Source organism: Melanostigma gelatinosum (genome assembly GCF_949748355.1).
Source record: "Melanostigma gelatinosum genome assembly, chromosome: 8".
Taxonomy (NCBI): domain Eukaryota; kingdom Metazoa; phylum Chordata; class Actinopteri; order Perciformes; family Zoarcidae; genus Melanostigma; species Melanostigma gelatinosum.
The window spans coordinates 16,758,706-16,780,312 of record NC_136641.1 but is presented as its reverse complement, the minus strand read 5'-3'; the positions used below and the strand labels follow the sequence as shown (position 1 = coordinate 16,780,312).

General features: G+C 41.5%; 1 protein-coding gene across 1 annotated transcript in view; it reads right to left on the bottom strand.

Annotated features, from left to right (window-relative positions):
- The window catches only part of cacna2d3a (calcium channel, voltage-dependent, alpha 2/delta subunit 3a), a 105,431-nt gene that overhangs the window by 71,201 nt on the left and 12,623 nt on the right, over window positions 1-21,607 (bottom strand). Inside the window, exons 3-4 of the mRNA XM_079273539.1 lie at window positions 14,773-14,889; window positions 3,835-3,894 (exon numbers count right to left, since the gene is read on the bottom strand). Coding sequence (XP_079129665.1) covers window positions 3,835-3,894; window positions 14,773-14,889 — 177 coding nt within the window. The remainder of the gene's footprint in view (window positions 1-3,834; window positions 3,895-14,772; window positions 14,890-21,607) is intronic.

The following is a 21,607-nucleotide window of genomic DNA, read 5'->3' as shown; positions in this document are numbered from 1 at the left end:
CGTGGCCAAGATGAAGAGGGAGAGAATGGACTTTGTAAAAAATGAAAAAGCCAAGCACATACATGTGTTTTTTCTTAGGAGTATGTGCTGATAATGACTGATTGAGGGGTTATGTGTAGTGGGACCGGTACAGTAATATGAAGAAGACAAAAGTGGTGATGAGTTCATGATGCGGACAAGTGGTTTCTGAATATTTCGTCATATTATTACTAAGGACTTGCTGTTAAAAAAGTATGCATTTGAGTGGTGTGCTTAAATGAGTGTGGCTAATGTAAACCTGTACTGTGGTCCTCTGTCCACTATAAGGGCTCTGTGGTTATATGTTCCCTGACTTGTTTTGCTCCCTGTACCCAACCCAGGCACTCTGTATTGCGAGTTTTCCAGGTTCAGAAATGAAGCTCTGTCATGAAGTAAGACTGCATCATACACCAACTGCATCTGCCATTACATGAATCTCTGATTAGATTAGATTATATTACTGTGGTCACACACCATGCTAACAAGCATCTGGCCGGTACATGTAATGTACATTTTTGGTATACTACATATATATATAAAACAGGTATTTCAAAATAATATCTCTTATGGAGATATTTTGGCTTGATAATGGCGTCTCACTCTGGCTTAGGTATTGTGAGACCCTTCATATAGGCTCTCTATCAGCCATTATCAGCTCTGGAGCTGTGTCATTAAAGCTGAAACAAAGAGACACTCACTTCTCTGGGCTCATCTCATCTTCTCCGCCAAGTAATTACTGGCGTGAAGCGCCGCTGTGGGCCCACACAATGTTACTGCCCCTAAAGCGGCATATGAAAACACAAACACACAGACAAATGTCCACAAATGACACACATGACAAACACAAGTACATTTCTATGAAGGCAGTTTTGTTTACATGCAACAACATCAACAAACACGCATATGTGCAGACAAAGTAAGATGCATGAAACTATATCGTACACTCCCGAATAATACATGTACAGGGAACTATATATATTCATGTACTCCACTTGCATGGGTAGTTGCAACCGAGCGAGTGGGTGATGGTCTACACTCGTCCCAGCCCAACAATAGCTGGAAATCTGCTAATAAACATATACAAAGTAATCTTGTGATAAAATGTGGCAATTGTCTTTCCAGGCTGATCTCCGGGTGTACCTGTAGCTTCAGCTGGTGATATACAGTACAAGTTACAGAATGGTGTTCAGACCCAGAGTGTACTTGTTGCAATCAGCTGTGGGTGATTGTGGAAGTGAAGCAAACAGGATTGTCAGGCAGTAGAAAGAGAGACCGATTTTTTCCAATTGAAGAATAGCACACATTCTCTAAATATATTTTTGTGTGACTATGTTGCATTGTGGTCTATATTTTCTGTGCCACATTGTCTTGACAGAAGCACTTGCTGATTTGTATGAGCTTAAACTCTATGTTGGGAACAGCAGCTGCATTTATTTCTTACATCGAACACCACAATTGCAGCAAATCTCAATAAATTATTACATCAATGTGATGTTGCGTTATCTATCAGCCTGAAGCTTCTTTTTTACATCATCTATTAATCTGTTATTTTTGATTAGTTTATTGGGAAAGAAATACAGGATGTATGTTTGGAGTTTTTGCTTAGAAAATGGGTTAAACATGAATTGATTGTCAAAAAAATTGCTGATTCATTTTCAGTCGATTAACTGTTATCTATGTTCGATAATAAAATAATGCACCATCCAAACAAACAAAGGCAAACATATGCCAAGCCTTGCTCCTCTTTAAAGCCTTTTTTTAAGTGTTACAGTGTTTCTTTTAAAGTATGGAGGAGGAAATTAAAGAGATCAAGATTACCAGAAAAGGAAGGAAAGGGCTATGAGAGGAACATTCAGAACTGGACAGCAGTCAGTGGTTAAATTTAGTCATTGATCCATCTCAATGGCCCATGAAAGCAGAAAACCACAGGGTATTCTCTGTAATGTCTTAAAGAGCTGACAGAGTAAACACATACTCACCGCCACAGGCAGAAACACAAGCACACATAACACTCACGCCACAGACTTTATAAGTAGTTTAGCAGCAAATGCTCCCAAGTCGGCTTAGCATCACATTTCCTTTTTAACACTCAAGTTTCTTCTGTTGCTCCTCCTACTTTAATAAACTCTGTTCTGAGATGTGCATGATGCGCAGCAAACTCAGGCGAAAACATTACGAGTGCACTGTCTCCCTCTCTCTGGCTCACACACATATACACGCACACCTACACACACACGCACACACAGACACACAAACACTACAAAGCTGCACTCTAAAAATGAAAGCTGCTCAAATGGATTTGAGGCAGAACCATGAGAGCGGAGGCTGGGTATGGGGGTGTGTATGCTGATATGATTAGCGAAATGCATTCGCCCAAGTCTGCAGAACTGAGGGTGGAACTCCCAGGGAGTAGTTTAAAATGTAGTGTTTGAGTAGGAAAATGACAGTGATATAATACCATAATAATTTGTGGTTTATGTTTCAGACTCAATATGTGTGTCACTGAGTAAATTCTGTCAAAAACATGAGGATCAATTGCTTCTCCTCTGACAAAATACATTAGATGCTTCCCAAATACAATTGAATCTTTAGATATTATTATTATTATTATGAAACATCTGTAGGTGCAATCATGATGACTTAACTGAGCGGTACGGGGACTCAGGATTTGGACTACAATGCCCCTAACATCATCTGATGGGGTAGAGTACAGTCCAACATGAACTGACAGGCACATTGAAGCTGCTGCACAAACACTGCATACTTTATTATCTATCCCATTCAGTATATAGAGATAAATTCATGTTTAGGGGTTAATCTGTTTGTGTCATCAATCCTCGAATTTACAAAACTTTTTTGGCACACACTGACAATGCACATCAAACTGATCATCAAAGCGCTGATCGCAGAGTGGTAACTGTGTGAGCTGTGTTAAACATTAAAGCGGGGGGGGGTTCTTTAGGATCTGTGCAAAAAGCATCCACCGCCTTCCAGTGCTTTGTAAAATCCAGATGCTAATAGCTAATTCTACACGCTGAGCTAACAGGGAGGCTTCTTTCTTAGCATATCAAACACATTACTTTTGCGATTTGTGCAGTTTATGGCATGAAAAAAAACTCTTCATCTCCTCATGAGCTCTAAGTCACTGTGATTTGTTTTCTACCCCCCTGCATGCGTGCACATCTCACTGATGATGTTGTTTAGAAACCTGCCTGTATAGTCTGTTTGCTAGAACTGGCTCAATATAATATCTCATTGTCTATGATTTTGTTCAGTTGTCCACAAAATGTAAAAATCGTTCAACACGATGGACCCATAAATCCACAGCAAGTGATCACTAACAGATGTCGAAGAGTGGGGTGGATTTTCTCTTTCTTCAATTAAAAAATCAAAACACTTACGTGTATATAATGTTCTTTGTATGCACGTTTGTTTGCTCATGTGGGAATGTGAACACCAGACGGTGTGACTGTGGCAGACACAGACGTATGCTGACAAAATGATTATAGAGAGATGTGGAGAAACACACACTTTTAAAAGAGAAAAGACTGTTAAGCCTAGTCAAGCGAAACAGACTGCAGAACAAGATTCTGAATGCCTTTTCTCTCTGCCGCTGCTCTGTTGTGTTTACAGGGGCCGCTGTCATTCGCTGAACCTTTTGTCTCACTGGGGTCCAATCACAGAAGCACTGGCCGCTGAAGGAGAAATTATTTTCTGCATGATTTAATTCATGAGCTTACAAGAACAGGGAATGGACATCTTGATTGTAATAATGTGTGTGTTGTCAGAATATACTGTAGCTCCATACACACATACCTGCAGGTCTGGATCCTCCTCATGCTGCAGGTGGGCTTCCTCTGCCGCTTCCACCAGTCTCTGCAAGAGGGGAGGAGGGAAACAAACTGTTAGTATGAAAGATAATTGATTACTGGGTCAAATAATTATAGGCTGAGAAACAGCCCAACAGAAAGTAGCTTTATGACTGGCTTTACAAGTACCCCGTGGCACTGGAGCAACACAGCAAGCCCTCAGGACAGACAAACACACACATAAATATACAGATAGCAGACAGACATTTGGCCAGCTCTGGAAAGAGGCTATTTTCCTAAATGGTTCAGTAGTAGAGGTAATGACTGCCTCGGGTTCTTTGGACACTACCACAACAAACTCTATCACCAGTTCATGCTGTTTAAAACATGCACTCTCTCTTTTTTCACACTCTATCTCTCTCATACACTTAACGACACACAAACTCACTCTATTGTCACCCTCTTGCTGCTATTGTGTGCTGCGTGTGTGTGTGTGTGTGTGTATGTGTGTGTGTATGTATGTGTGTGTGTGTATGTGTGTGTGTACGTGTGTGTGTGTACGTGTGTGTGCCTGTAGGGTGGTGCGTGTATCTGTGTGCCTTTGAGTCAACGTTTTTGCACAGTCAATCGCGGTCATCATTCTCAAATGAAAGATGACGAGGGAGAAATGGAAGTTTTTAACGTAAAGTTGTCATTGCTTTAAGACTTGCCTCTGTTGTGCAGTGGCAAACAGGAGAGAGACATATTACAGCATAATGTAAACCTTCATGTTGCAGTTTATGGATGGTGTGCGAGAAGCACAAATAACTCAATGTATTCACACAAATTCATGATTGCGTGTTATGAGTGCAAACACTGATTGTGTGTTGTGTAAATGTAAGTGAAGGTGAATATTAGGGCTTCAAATAGTGATAATGTTACTTGTTATTTAAATGATCAGTTAATTGTTTAGCATGGAAAATCGGACAAAATTATTAATGGCTTATTTTAACAAATGTTAAAAAAAATAGTAAAAATAATTACAAACAAACAAATTTCCAGAGGCCAATGTGACATATATCATTTTGTCCAACTAACAGTTTACAATTATATAAAACAGCGAAAAGCAGCAAATCCACATCACTGAAAAGACAGAGCCTGTGATCGTTTGGCAGCTTTGCTTGATGAATCGATTGAATCGATGAAATAATCGATTATTTTCTGTTTTAAGGTTGTATTGTCATGACACAATACAGGATAGCACAATGAAATGCAGCTGTTGTCCCCTCCATGTTGCTTCTCTAATTGATTGACCATTTCATAGTGAATTTGTGTGCATATGTGGAAGATTGGTTTTCACATATAGTCCACACAGCAACATAAACAGGTACACAACAGACAAAAATACACTTGGTCGCATAGACTGTATACCTACATATCGACCCATCGTTGTAAGCACATTCACCACATGCACTTAGTCTAGATCTTTCCAAACAGTGTCAACAAGGCAGTTTGTTCAGGGAGAAAGCGCCACTCAAAGCAAGCTCTTGACCATTTTTAAGTCCTGTATTTAAGACCAAAAAGTCAATTGCTATTGCGAGTGCCACAGGTGTGTTATGGCTTTGTTGATCATGTTTGAAAGATTGAGGAGGGGCCGTGTTTTTGCAAAACAACAGGAGGTGAGGGGTAACAGAGAGCTCTCGTAGAGAGTTTGCGTATATGACATGGAGGCTGGGATCGTTTATGAACAGCAGTGGTGTTATCAAACTGAGTTTATTGTCTATAATGAGTCATTGGTATTTGAAGCCGTTGAACATTCAACTGTCTGGCTGTGGATGAAAGTGGGTGTCGGCACCATTTGGTGGCTAATGAATGGCGCTGTGGGTAGCCATGGTAGTCTACTTAAGTGTAGGACTAGTTTGATACAGGTGGCGCACAGCTAGGTCTATGGTTTTTGACTGCGAGGCAGGGTAAAGGCGGTTGGTTTGAAAAGGAATGGATTGGCATATCCGACTTAAAGTTTTTGTTTCTTTGACAATTTTTGGTGACAAAAGTGGATCCAAAGAGCCTATATTGGAAGCAAGGCATCTTTATTACTGATCCTTACTGTTTATTGCTGACCAAAACAAACTGTGTGTCAGCAGTGGGGTCGTGTCCACTGCTGGGAGTGTTTGATGTGCCAGAGACTAGTTCTTTTGTTTCGTCACTATTTAGCTTGAGGTAGTTTTTTGGGCACCATTGTGTGAAGAGGGAAATGGAGCGTTAATATGCTGTGACAGAGTTATTGTCACTGAGTGCTCAAAGTATGGCAGTGACATGTATCATCAGGGTATGTGAAGTATAAATTGTACTAAGTACAAATTGAGCGTTGACTGTGCCAGTCACTCATGTCTGTGGTCTGTGAGGAAATTGTGAGTTTGTACCCAATTAAAAAAGTCTACGGTATTAATGAATGTAGCAGAAATACAAACAGGCTTAAGGTGAAGGACCTGATGTAAGGTTTTTGGTCCCTGAGTAACAGCTTCAGGCATCTCACATACACACAAGCACTTCCTTCTACTTCCATCTGGGACGTGCATGGTGTGTTCTCACAGCAAGTCATTTCTCTCATTCACAGCTGGTCCTGGTGTCTATGAGTTTTGGTAATTCACTTCCATTTCGCATTTCCATTCAAATGGCTTTACCCGTAAAAGTACTGCAATCAGCCTGCTTATATCAGCTGAGCCATGTGTGCGTCTGTGTGTGCGTGCTGTGCTGCTGCTGTGTGTGCAGGCAGGCTGTTTTGGGAAGAGCACGCTGTAATCTAGAGCCCGGCCAATCCGTTTCTTCACCATAGCAACACACCTGGCCATTGAATATTGTTGCATATCAATCTGTGTTTGGTTCTGTTCGGCTATAGGTTCATGAATACATTCTGCTTCCTCCCTGGTCTGATTGGCTGAGAGAGAAAAGCAGACGACAGAGCGAATACCTCTTTGCCCTCTCTGGCCTGGACTTCTTCAGACTTCTTTTTTAGAAACACAAACTCGTATGCCTATGTGAGAGCATGTGTGCATTCGGGCATTGAAAGGCACCATAAAAAACCTCAGGCAGGTGCATCTAATGGAAATCCACAAAAAAGCGTGCTCTAGGAACAAACAAGATGGGGACGCTGGAATAAAGGGAGGACAAGGGAGGAATGAGAGCATTCTCTAAAGGTCTGAACGCTTAGCCTCACACTCCCAGCAAAATGTCAGACGCTGCCTGTGAAGCCGTTGTCGATAGAATCACACTTTTCAGCATTTGTGAGTGTGTGACGGTGTGGGTGTATGTTTGCGCGTGCTTGAGTGTTCATGTTATTCTCAACTGACACGTGTTAAGATATTAGCCCTTTGAACAGTTCTGTCATGCAGCCACTTTTGCAAATGCCAATCATTGAGTGAGAGGGTATGAAAGTATTTCACTGTGTGTGATGGAATCTGTTTGAAGTGAATGCATGTACAGTATGTGTGTGTATATAAAGATGGACGACATGACAGCTCCTCAACAATTAAACCAAAACATCTTGACTGCCCCCTGGTGGCTGGCAGCATTATAGGTCATAAACCCCGCCCCTTCCAAGTAAGCGGATCGTACATGGGCCAAACTAAAAGTACACACAAGATGGTTTCTGTCATTTGGTTTCTGTCATTTTAACAATTTGTTTTCAACACGCTGATAAGCTAAGTGTAGTTTTTTTCTAATAAGTTTGGTTTTCATAAGATAGTTCATGCTTTAATGAAGTGTGACCTCATAATTGATAGCTGCTCCGAGTGAAGTAGTCGCGGACCCGGAGGATCAGAAATGAAGTAGGAATGTCTCGAGGAGATGTAACTTTAACTTTCCATAACGTTGATGGTCTGTTTCCAACATAGATCTTTAAATATAAAGATTCTTATATACCGTCTATTGTTGATATGGTCATTGACTGTGTTGCTAGCTGGCTTGCAACATTTCCACTGACTTAGTAAGGTTAGCAAGCGCTGCTGGACCTTTGTGTGTTTTTTAAAACCTGCAATGGAAGTGTAAGTAAGAAGACATGCAGAGGACGTTTCTGTAAGACAAATTACAAGTCTGTGGTATAGACCATGTGTCAATTTGATCATACATTTATTCATGAGAAATTGTGGTGAGTTTCATTAAAAAATGTGTAAATTCCCTCTGTTGTGATTTTAAATTGAGTCATGGCCAATGATAATTTCATTTCTACTGAACACGCGATTCCCACCTGTGAATAATCTCCTTTGGCATGTTCTTCATGTAGTCTTACTTACCATGCAGGGTGATGGGAGTTAAAGCTCTAGGGGTAAAAATAACTTGCATAGTAGGAGGGAGTTTTTCAATCGGAAAAACAGATTAGAGATAAGTAGGTACTGCTCACTCCTGTGAATTTCAATTCCAGCATATCACCAGGATGAACACTCCAGGTGATGTGTTTGTCTTTGTGTGTACGTTGTGTGACTGTGGGCGTACGCAAACGTGTGTGCGGTCTGTCTGCAGGCGTTTGTGTGTGCGTGTGTCTCGCATATATTCAAATGAGCCTGCCACGTCTTTTTGTCAATAGGTGGTCCTGCCAAAGTATATGATGCAGTTTAAAAGGGAGAGGAAATTACTTTTCTCTCAAGCCATTCTGTCGAGGCGAGGGCTTGGTATGAGATGACAGCAATAATTAAACTGGCACAGTCAGAGAGGCAGGCCCTGTTGTCTCAACGTTCATACACAAACGTCCACATTCACAAGCCTTCACTGCAGCTGACAAGGGTAGAAGCTGAACACACAGCGCTAACAAGACTTGCTGTGGTGACTGGATTAGATTTGTTCGCAGGGAGAAGTCTGGCATCTCTACCTGATTACAGATCCCTGATGCGTTTCTGCTGGTCTCCATCATCACTACAGAGCTTTGATCCTCAGCACAAACGTGATTAGACCAGATCCGACTGGTCTGGTCCTGGTCAGGATCCATTATCTCTATCAGGCTCATTTTATTTGCTGATTTTTTTTTAACCACAGGCAACAATGTGTTGTGTGAACAAGCTCATAACAATAACTAGCCCCCTGTTGCTTTTCCAGCACTTTCTATGGTCCTTTGGAGCTGTCAGGTTGGCTAAGGTGAAGCATATTAACAAAGAAAAGTATGCATATGAATGGGAAATTAGCATCAAGATAAGTCATTTTGACCTAACAGAAGGTAGTAGATGTATGGAAGACATTTATGTCATTAATGACAAGATAGCTGTGTGTTTTGCTACAGTCGAGACTAATATGCCATGATAAAAATATATATTTTGATCAGATCTTTGGTTCTGACTGGTTTAGACCCATCTGACTTTCCTAATGTTTCCCCAGTTTCCTAGTAGTATACGTTGAAGCAATGTCTTCCCTTTCGATTAAACACAATTTCCGTTTCAATTCCATCATTTTTATTCCGCCTCCTTCCACCCACCCAGTCAATTTCTCTGACATTTGGACTCATCTACCCCCTTTCATTATCTGACATCCTGTGATTATGATCTGCCTGACAGAAGATTCAGCTTGTTTACACTTTCAAAAGTTCATATACATTGACTGGTAGCGGAAGTGTTGGACTTTTTTTTTTAAAGCAGTACATTAAGCCTTGCCTCATCACATTCCCTCCACCAGGAGGAGGGGAGGGCAGTGGCCTGAATCTGAATGTTCTCCCGAGGTATCCGAGAACAAGACCACAGTCAACTCCAGTTCTAACTCGCATTAAAAACATTCCCAGAGGTGCTGTGTGCTGTTGGTTCAGCATGCATTTGTCCTTTGGGTTCAACGTTTTCCTCTTTTCCATGTAATCAACTTTCTGAGTTATAATTTGATGAGAACATGATCTGAACATGTTGCTCTATAGAGCAGAGTTGCTATTTAATACACAACTTGCCAACAGCAACACAAACAAATATAGATGAGCTATATTTATCAGCTCTGTTTGCATGTGTAAATAGCAGTTGGACATGTTTGTACCAAAAATAGCTATGTGCGACCTTATATAAACATGTGCTAAGTTGATGCACTTGAATAATTTGGCATGCTTCTGCTTGGTAAGATGTATAGTTGTTCCTACGTTGTGAGAGGAAATGCTAACTAAGCCTTGGACTACTGGATCAGTGCATGTCCTGTGGGTCTTGGTTCTGCCAGAGGTCTGATCCGTCGAGACCTGAGCTGGGCTGAGTGGGATTGGCTCGGGTCAGCCCATCAATAGCACTGGGGACAGCAATTAATATTGTCAAAGCAGCCAGGGAAGAGTTGCAGCATCGACAAAATGGAAAAGTGCTCTGTGACACTTTGCTTCCTCTGTTTTGCACATTTGCATTGGGTAGCAGCCAAGTACACAGATCATGGTGGACAGACAGACACAAAGGGAAAGACAAGAGAGAGGGAGGGGAGTAGTGTGTGGTTTGAAACACCTTGTCCCAATAATCAATACTTGACAAGTTCTCACCAGTTCTGCTGACTGACAGGGAATACAAAGGGAAAATAAAGGGCCTGAACCAGCGCCCTGCCATCCCATTCTCCTCTGTCTCACATTTACTCGTTCTTCACACTTTCATTTTATGCCTAGACTGAATGTTTTTCTTTTTCACCTTGAATGTTTTCATTTAAGAACATATATGTGTATATATATATATACATCCATATGCACACACACACTAAACAAAACCTCACCTCGAGGAGCAGAGAGAAAAAAGAAAAAATATGACGATAAACAATTAAGCCATACCCAATGTCATTATGTGCATACATGCACGATACACTGTATGCCTGCTTGACTGAACTTTTGACTCTTCTTTAAATGTACCTTTCCCATCCTTCCTGTCTACATCCCCATTTCATGTGAAAACAACATCTCTCTCACTGTGACTTCTTAGTGACAGAAAAACAACCGGAGAGGAGGAGATCGCTGTCCTGACGTCTACTGGCTGGCTCTGCCTTGTCATTAGAAGCCATCGCTCTTAACAGACACTCACACACAGACAGACGAACACGCACGGAGACATGGCAATGATCTGAGACTGAGGACAGCTAATACAATTAGGGAAATGAGGGGAGCAGTGCTGTCAGCTCAGCGTTACAGTGTGGAATGTCAGGGAGGAAGGCAGACAGATGGAAAGGGCAGGAAAATCCTTATCAGAACTATACTCTACAGAATGCCAACCATGATGGGAAATTCCTGGATCAGCAAGTTTAGCTCTCATATACCATGTCAGTCTCATATATATTGATAACATACAAGAGTTTGGGTTTTGCCATTCATCTTCATTTTCTCTTCACTGATGTTGCATGCTCTGTCTGACTTCTTTTTAGCAATGTCGCCATGTATTCAGTAATTAAATTGCAATATTAAGAGGAACCATCTGAATTCAAATCATCTGCTGCAACGGAGGAGTACAGTGCCACAGTGTTGAAATGCTTTGTGTTCAAAATTCCCCGTACATGTCAGCAAGTAAAAATTCAATTTCAAAGGAGGTTTTGCTGGCAGGGAATGTCATTTCAAGTCCTGTGTGCGCCTTTTATTTTTAAAGTACACACATGCAGCCTGCACTACACTGGTAATCATCTTGAGGACTACAGAGGCGTAGCTGCCACAGGTAAACGATATCAGCAGGTACAAAGCGTGCAGAGGCCGAATGCCATTACAGGAGAAACAGCCCTGACAGCGAGGCATCTACTCTGCTTTGAAGTGCATTTAAACACAGCCGTGCTTGACTTCGAGGAGGGCATCACAATAGCGCCACGCCTTTCAACTGTGATAACAACATGTTCACTTTTTATTTAAAAGAACAACTCAGGAACTGATGAAGGTAATAGTAATTAAAAAATGGCGAGCTGAGATGCAGCTGAGGCCAGGAATAAACATACATTCCTGTCAAAGTTACAAACAAGGACACACACACAACAACCTTCACAAGCAAATCTTTACTTTGGAACATAGTTTCATTGGCCATTTTATCTATAATAATGGAGCTGCAATTCAATTGGCTGAAGCAACCTAAACACACAACTGCTCTCGCTCAAAGTTTTATTTTCAGCAGTCTGCGTTTGCAACAAACATGTGGAGATGATAAGGGAGAGAGGAAAGAGACATGAACGCAATCAAACACCAATTCTAAACGGATACATTCTGTCACTCTCTCTCACACACACACATACGCACAATATCACGCACAAAACCGACATGAATTTAACTTATAAACATATTTCTCTACTATACCATCTCCCTCTCTCCAAATTAAAGCCATTATCTTAAGGCACAAGTATGAAAGCACAGAACGACTCTCACCCCAACACACTTGAAAAGAATGACATCAACTAGCACACGCATGTACAGGTGAACCCTTTTACGGCAGCAGAGGCTGCTGTCTCTCAGCAGGTGGTGGTGTGCGATAAAAAGGGTGAATCGACGTGGAGATGGGAAGATAAAGCCACGTTGACGGACAGGGGAGAGGGCCTGCACGGAAATTGAATCGCTGAAGCGCCACATATACTTTAGCAAAAAGCAGAGAGATGGGAAGAGGCGGAGTAGAGAGGGGGGAGACAGACAAAGGAGCGAGGGATGCTTAAGGCAGCAGTGAGACTGCTCACTAGGCCAGATAGATAAGAGTTTTGGTAATAAAAGCAGAGAGAAATTGGAGAAAGATGGAGAAAAAGAGGGAAAAGGACTCATGGACACTTCCATTGTATGTTTGCGACTAACAATCCATCACAAGGCCAACTGTTAGCGTTGAAAATGAGAAAGGTGGAGGTGAAGTGGAATCACGATAGCAGCAGAGAAGGGGTTAAATCCTCTTCCGCGTGCATGCAGCCCTTTTCTTCACTCCACTTTCTTCAATTTTCTTCCACATAACAGTTATTCTTCCTGTTCCTTCCTTCCTGTTCCTTTCATCTGTCTTTGCTAGAGTGCAATTCCATCACCCCTGTGACCGGTATCCCGTCTCATCAACCCCCCTAACTTTTACTCCACACACATATGAACACACACCGGCACAAATAACCCCACTGAGATGTACAATCATCAGGCATCCAGCACGCGGCAAGGCAGCTTCAGAGAAGCCATTAGCCAACCGAGTCCTCTTACCTCCAGGGATTTAACACACTCTTGAGGAGATGGCACACACACAACAATATGTTTTCAAATTCAATAGATCTAATCTCACAGCACAGACTCAAAAGTTTATCGGACAGTTGCAACAGGTTGACAAGACATATATCTCTCTGTAATGTAAAAACAACTAACGTAAATGAAATACGGTTAATCCTGGTTTGGACAGCAAAAGGCGATGCTTGCATTCCCAAACAAATGATCATTATTATTACAAAACTGATTAAGTGCTCCATTTTCTATTAAAGGAGTTAATACATAACCAGTAACAATATTCAATTAGAACCTTGCATTCATGCCAGCAATCATTGTATAAGAGTAGGAGTCATATTTTTGAAATGCCAGATGACTCAATTTGCATGAAATACTTCAGCTTCTCTGCTTGGTGACAACAGCTGTGCATGTGGACGGGTGGAAATGTGAATGCTGTCAAAGGGAGTGAAACATGGTCATGCAATCCAAGCGGGGCAAAGGCACCGTACGAATAACAACAGGCATAAGCAAAGCTAAAGCAAGGAAACGGTTTGTCACTATCTGTGTCCCTCTCTCTCCTCCCTCGCTTTCCTTTCAGCTTGTATCCTTGGACCAGACTCTCAGAGGGAAATCCAATTTGTGTTAACAGCACCATGTTGTCCTGATAAGATATGTCACCTGGAGCTAGAGCTGCAGCCAGAGAGGCAGTGCACCGTGGACACATCCTGAACTGCACCTATTACATAACATTGACAAGATCACACACATATCCAGACATGCTCACACACAATTGGGTTCATACAACACATGTATACATGTGACAAAAGTTGTGAATAAAGTGTTCTTTCATCTTAGAAAATTCCACAACAACAAATACACTAACATGAGTGAAAGTAAGGCATTCCAAAGAGGATTAGCAACAGAATTTGTTTCAAAAATAAGAGTACTCATTGTGCAGAATGCCCTCTTTCAGGGGTTATTTGATCATATAATTATTGGATTATTATTATTATGTCTGATGCACCATAATTTAGTATTTTAGCATTTTAATTCTACTGAATAATACTTAAATTTAATATAAAATGCGTATTTAATGAGTAGATATTATGTCTCAATCTGCAAAGTAACCATTGACTGTCAAATAAAAGCTCGAGAGTAAAAAATACAATCCTTTGCTGAAGTATTAAGTGCCTAGAACTTACTTAAGCACAGTATTTGGTCACCAGAGAATACTAACGCGACAGTCTATCCAGTCCACACACACACACATTGAACAAAAACAAGAGATAAAGACACAAAAATCAAAACTACACAATTTTGGTTTCAGTTTCGAGCTTTGTCTTAAAGTGGCCTCTTAGATACTGATGGTTGGTCTGAGCGGATCAATAAAGTGACACAGACAGTGGCTCACAGTCTCTCTCTCTGTCTGTCACCCCACCCACAGCACCCGGTCTTTCACATATCTCTCTCACACATACACACAGAAAATGCAATATGTGTCTGGTTCCACTCAAGCAATCTGACACTACAGCACTTCTTCAGACATCAAATAGGGTCAGCAAGTGATTTCACTGAGCTCCGTCGAGTACCTTTGCTTTTCATTCCCAGCCTCTCTGGGAATAAATGAACCAATGCAACTGAGTCTATTGTTACTTCTATTTTGTGATTAGATGGTTATTGTTATGTGCTATGTTCTGCAGTGTCTGTGAAATGTTACAACTATGTCTAAATAAAATAAAATCTTTATATTTCCTTGTGCTTTTATAGCAGTTGTTTTGTATTTAAAATGTTTTGCTTAATTCTAAGCAAGGTTTAGGTTTTCGTGTGATGGACGAACAATCTGGAAGCAACGAGTACCTTCATTGCCTGGGCTTTCTTGTGAAACATCTCCTCCATGTCCTCTGCCAGCCTCTTCACCAGACGCAGCCCGTCAATCTCCTGCACTCGCACGGCCCGCTCAAACTCCTTGTATTTCTGAAAGAAAACCACACGTTCATGTTCGGGTTAAAAAACTGTTAAATGTAAACAATGTGTTTTAATAATTTAACTTTGCAATCAATAGATAGCATGGACATAGTCCTATCTACAGTAATATTTCTCAGGCAAAGTCAAGATAATATCAACAATTTAGTCTTATAAACATACTTATGAAAGCATTATTGTATTTTGGGCATTTTTTGGAAATGCAGAAGCTTAAAAAAAGCAGTTTATTTATACAAACTAAAATCATAAGTTGGCCTTAGTAGGCTGTTTACAGCATCTGACACAATCTACAGTAGATCTATGATAAGGAAAACTTCACAAAAAAAAGAGTTTAACAGGAAAGAAATGAAAGAATTGTTAAGAAGCACTACATACTAGAAGGGATTCCTGTTCCAGGATGAAAAGACATGTAATAGGTGTTGTGTATATAGAGTAACCAAAAGTAGCAGTGCTAAAATTACAATATAAAAAACGCTACAAAGAAATCAGTGGTTCAAAAGTGGAATATTAGAAGGACTTGCTTCTCCAAACTGATCTACATAGAAACAAAACCAATCAGCTCAGCCAAGAGAACTATCAGCCACCTTCCACTTTTACCAGCCACACATAAAGCATCGATGACACGCCACTGCCCTCCGTATCTGCCCCACACTAAATCACATTATTCTGCAATTCTAGGGTGCTTAACTTAACCAGCACCATAACCGGGGACGGTGACATTAAGTCTTGCTAATTCCACACCAATGCATGCCACACACACACACACACACACACATATATACAGAGCTAATCTAAGTGAGGAGGTATACCACTACAGAAAAAAAGAGTAAGAAGAAAAGAAAAGCATTTTTGAAATCTCTGCAAAGCTGCAGGCGACTATGTATGTTTCACTCTTGGGGGATTTAACAGCAGATTACCGCCATATCAAATAGCATGCCCCCTCTAATGTTATGCCAACCTGCTTATAGACGCATGCTCTCAGCTGCTCCTGTACAGCAACACGGAGCTGAGCGAGGGGAGAGGGATCACGGTAGGAGGACAAATAGGGACAACATCAGACACTGGGGCGGCAGCTTTTAGATTTAGGCAATCATCTGAAAAACTGCAGGACATCGCCAAACAGAGAGGAATATTTTTACTGCTTCGTACCAAAACATTTGAGCAGGGTGAACTCGAGGGTGAATCGAGTACGAAAAAAGGACACCGAGAGAGGACACTGAATGTGAACATTGATTGTTATCTTGTTAGAATTATGGCCACGTTGCTTGATTGCCTCCATCCCAAGGCGAAGACGCAACCAAACAGAGACAAACACATGAGAAGGGGAAAAGACCGATAAAGGGAGACAAAAAGAGAGACAAGAGAGAGAGAAAAGATAGGGAGAGCAAACACTGTGTGGGTGCAAAGAGATTCAAGAGATGCAAAGACAGGTAGGATGTGGAAGAAAGGGAAGGTAGAAAGTAGAGAAATAGGACAATGGATGAACAGAGAGAGCACAGGAAAGTAATACTGAAGTGGGAGGTCAGAGGGCGGTGTGGAATGCTGTACGAATTTAAAGAGCTGCGGGTGGGCAGAAGGGAATCATTTGGTTTAATATGGATTTAAAATAAGAGCTTAAGTGGAAGGGATTTTTTGATAGCAATTGGAGTGATTAAAGACAAAAGGGTTTGATTCATCATAATCATAATGGAGTCTGGGGTTATTAAAGACAGGTGGAGCAACGAGCAGCAGGGACAGCGAAGAGCTACTGACATTAAGAAGCCAGGGAACGGTTGAATAAAATCAAATTCATCAGGGGAAACGCTCACTGTTTCATCTTTATCTCCATATCATAGAATCAACACTATGTTCACAACCATAACACTGAACCGTCTGTGTGCCTTTGAAACGCTGCCGAAGTGGTGCCTTTGCTGCCAATTTCATTTGCATGCCACAGTTTGATGTATCAAGATTGTCTTCAAAAGCTCCGGTGCAGTCGTCCAAATGTGCTTCTGTTTCGCATATGTCTGAGATTGGATCAGACACAGAGAGGGAAGGGAAGAAAGAATGAAAATAATTAAATAAATCCTACAATGGGAAGACGCACCTCAATATGTGTTACCATAACGTCCTGTTAGATACAATTATTTCTCTTCAGAACTGTTCGGCGTGACAACGACCCCACAACCACAAGTTTCACATTTTCTCAAACAAACTTGTGTCCCTCACCCAACAGCACTGCTTATTAATTGCAGCCTCGAGGAACATATTCTGTTGCAAATCAAAGTGACGGGCTGATGAGTCAGAAGCCGAATTACAGCGACCATAACCGTATGAAAATCAGAGCGATAATCCCACTGATGACAGAAAATCCAGGTTTAAAGCCAATCCTGGTTCCTGGCTGGTAGGTGGGTTGTTAAAGCTGACAGGTCAGCGGCGGCTCAAACCTGAACTGGCTTGACTGGTCTCTTCACCAATTTTCTCCTTGTCCATTCTCCCTTTACTTGATCCCTGCAGCTATCTCCTGCTTTCCTCTTTCATCCATCTTCTTCTCTGCACCCACTTCCTTTGCTAATTATATAAATGAATGGGTGACTTCATTGCTATAAATCCTCCCGAAACACAGTTCTTCAGTCTTTTCTTTTGAAATCAGTATATATTTGTCTGCAGCTCCACTAAATCCTTGTCCATGAAACTGGCCCAGAACTGACAGATTTTACACACTTCACCGAGGCATTAGGGAAGCAACGACTTCCCATGCCCTGAGCCGAAGTGTTTATGTGTTTGCAATCACGTTTGTGTGGTTTGTGAGAGGAAAAGAGGGTCCAGATGACCACAGGCTGTCTGCAGCGCTATGTTCATTCAGGCAGGCCAGAGCAAACCAGGCCTAATTAGCCTGAAGCTAGCCTCTTCACATCACATCAACATCACAGGAAAGGCAACTGGCATACATCCAGAACCACCATTTCCCAGGAGAGGGGTCAGGAAAGCTTCTTCAACGGGCTTCATCTGCAACTTAAGGTCAAATATTATTCTAATATATAAACCTACAACATGTAGAGTTGCTTCATGTAAATTATTTTAAATTATTACATTTTTCTCAGGAAACATTTAGTCCTTGTCACCAGAGAAGTACCACACAAGTCTTGGGACGTTTCTGCTCTGGAGGAGGTGGCTTGTATTGGGATGTGACACTGGGCTGGAGTAACTGTTCATGTCTTCTAGCTGCTCATCTCCTGCTGAGCAGTGACACTATCTTCCAGGAATTGTATGTTTTGGCCTGACTCTGCTGTCGAGCACAAAATAATGTTCTTTTCCCTTTTCCATGAGGATTGTTCTATTTGCTGGTTTGTGCACCTGGATAGTGGCCTGATTTAGCAGTCGCATGTACTCATTTCACCAGGGAGAATTCTGCAGTGCTCACCTATAATATGTACTGGGCTTCAGCTCAAACTACACAACTAACAATGAAGTGGTTCCATATTGTAACAGTGGTTTCAAAACATTTAACCTGCCGGCTTAGCTAATATGGGGTTGTAAATTGTTCATATAAGGATCGGTTCTACGAATTACAGAAAACATTTTTTCCTCTTGCAGAATATTTGGGTTAAATTTGCCTTGGCCTTGAAATATCCACCACCATATTTCTGCTGCCACCTCTATGCAATGGTGAAAATACTTTTATTGGTGATGGTCACAGAAAAATGACATTGCATTAATGGACATATTACAAACTCAACAGCAATGTGTCTGTCTAAAAAAAAAAACACACACATTGGAAAGAGGCAGTGCTGATTTTATTTTTTTTTAACATTATTTTTTCATACCATGAGCACCACCAACTCCATTCCATTCACCTCCATTGTATACATCCTCTATATTGGAGTCCATTTAGCATTGCAAATACAGGCGAAAAGACTGGTTGGGGCAGTCTCCAGCTGAAACGTTACTGTTCACTGTTAGATGGATGATTGTTTTATTCTTTTTCAGTTAGTTAGCAATAGTGTGTTCAACCACGCTGACTGACTGACAGCTTAGGAGGGTGAGGCTCAGTGTGTTGTCCAGTATACAGTCACTCTTTGAAGCTGCCCCGCAGCCAGTCGTTGTCCCTTGAGTACCATACGGTGCTTCTAAGCCAAAATAACTGTCTGCCCATGTGTGAAACTACAGCCCAGTCACGAATTTTACTTTTCGCCTTGAAAGATATGTATCAGGCTGCTAAGGCTGCATAATGTGTCCATTGCAAAAAGTCCTTTCAACTGTGTTGAAGACAAGCAGTGGTGACACATTTTGTATGGTCTGTGGTAACTCAATCCGTCTCTCTCTCTCTCTCTCTCTCTCTCTCTCCTCCCTCACCGCTCTGCTGTGTCGCATCACATGAACGAGCTGATGCTGCTAATCTCTCTCCTGCACGGTGCTCTGACACTAGGACAACAATCAGAGACTACCGTCGCCATATCCAGGCTGCACTTTAGCACACAGAAACAGAGACATGTGCAAGCCTGCAGGTGCACATGCATAGAAAACTCAATAAATGATCCCGTAAGTACACAGTCGCTCCAAAGGATATGCAGAAGCAGATGGCAGAATACCTAAAAGCACGTTTTTCTTTGTTGGTCATTCATCGTAATGTGTGAATGACATAATATCACATGTGCTTTCATATATGTATGTCAATTCCTTGGGGTTTGATAATGAAGTGATTAATGAAGGGGAACAACTTAATTCCACACTAAGACTGAACTTCAATTCCCCAAATCCCAGCTCATTTTACGCGTCGCCAGAGCCCACTTTACCTTGGCCCACTCTCACACAAGCTCACAGCTGTTTGAATCTCTCTCTCTCTCTCCGTGTGTGTGTGCGCACAGACATAAAAACTCTTCTTATTTTACACTTATTAATTATTGAATTTAAAAAACATAATTTTCACCTAAAAGTAAATGTAAAAGCCCAAAAATAAACAGTGTTTTTGCATAGATGCTTCCTGTCTCTCTGGCCCACTGAACGAAGCTGTACATTCACGGCAGTCAAGGAGAGGCAGAAGTATGTGCCAAGACAGCGAGCATACTACCCTGAATTACAAGTCTGTGTGCTATTCTCTCCAGTCTGATTCAAGCTGTGTTGTATCGTTTTCATTCACAAAAAGCAGCCCCGTCTGTGTTGTTTGCTTCTGCCAGCTTCTCTGACTTCAACTAGATGAGTCTGCTTTGATGAACAAAAGAGACACGGCTCAGAAAAGCCTCTGAATGTGTGTGTGTGTGTGTGTGTGTGTGTGTGTGTGTGTGTGTGTGTGTGTGTGTGTGTGTGTGTGTGTGTGCGCGCGCGCGCGTGTGTGAATGTATGTGTGTGCTTGAGGACACGAGAAGAGACTACACAGGGACAAAGAGACCAATAAGTCCACTTTACAGATGATGTACTGAGGCCCCTGAAATGATCAAAAATACTTCAAAATACGGATGATCAATAACAATGGATCAATAACAATGGATCAATAACAATGGAGGAAAACAGGGAGAAAACAGGAAGATAATAACTGTATCAGGGACTCCCCATCAGTCTTTTTAGCACTTATCGAAACAGAATGTCTCCTTCTTTCTTTCATTTATCCATAAATGGACACTCGGCAGCAGATCAGCAGATCAATATCAATGTCGTTCATATGTTACCCAGTAAACTTTTGTAAACATGGTGTCGCTGCAAATCACAATGTTTTAGAATATTAAATAAAATACATTAAAACAATAAAACAATGCTACAAATCAATATTTACCATCAGCAGTAAGATTCCAATAGCTGTACTTCATTCAAATCACAATCTTTCTACCAGTAGGATAATGATGATTATTTTTATATACTAAAATATGGCATGCTTATAACACTACATTTCAGAAGGAAATGTACTTTTTACAACACTACATTTATCAGCTAGTTACAACTGCAGTTCATTTGCAAGATTTTACATACAAAAGATAATTAACTAGTTAAAGTTGTGTCTCCATGTGTCCATTAATGCAAACTGCAACCTTGTGCCGACAGTGCGAGAGCACATATTCTCCTAAAACATGATCAGGAGAACAAACGTCTTGCAGTTTCATCATTTCCTATGAAGGTCTACTGACTCCCCAAAGCCATGTTGGTAATTACAGCCAACATGGCTCGGGGAGGAGGAGGGGAGCAGCGGTGTAGAGACAAGGAGAGAGCAGGTGAGTAGAAAAAGCAAGAAGAGGTATATGACCCAGAGGCATCACAAGGTTAAAAGTTAATTCTGCTTTCTGCCACAGTGTCACCACTGAGTGTGCAGACTATATGTGCAGCAACCGGGGGGGGAAACACAGTGAGACTTGAAGGACTGTCTGAAACAATTGCACTTTGACTGATGTTGCATTCACTCCAAGTCTGTTACTTGAGCAGACAGGAGCGCCAGCCCAAATCCACAGCAGGAAACCAGTGCTGGATCACAGGATCTCCCGGGAACGCCAAATCGTTGCTGTGCCCTCCTCCTTTCATACCCTCCCCTTGTATGCCAGCCGACAAATTGTTCCCTTTAAAAGAAAAGCGCTGGCCGGAGATGAAGTGGAACAATTAATTTCACGCTTGTCCTCCCTGCCTCAAAAGCATGTTGGCCTGGTATCTGGTGGCACAGAGACACTCCCCGCAGATAGTAAAACACACACTCACACACACACACACATATAGACATAAGACAGACAATATGTAATCAAACACTTAG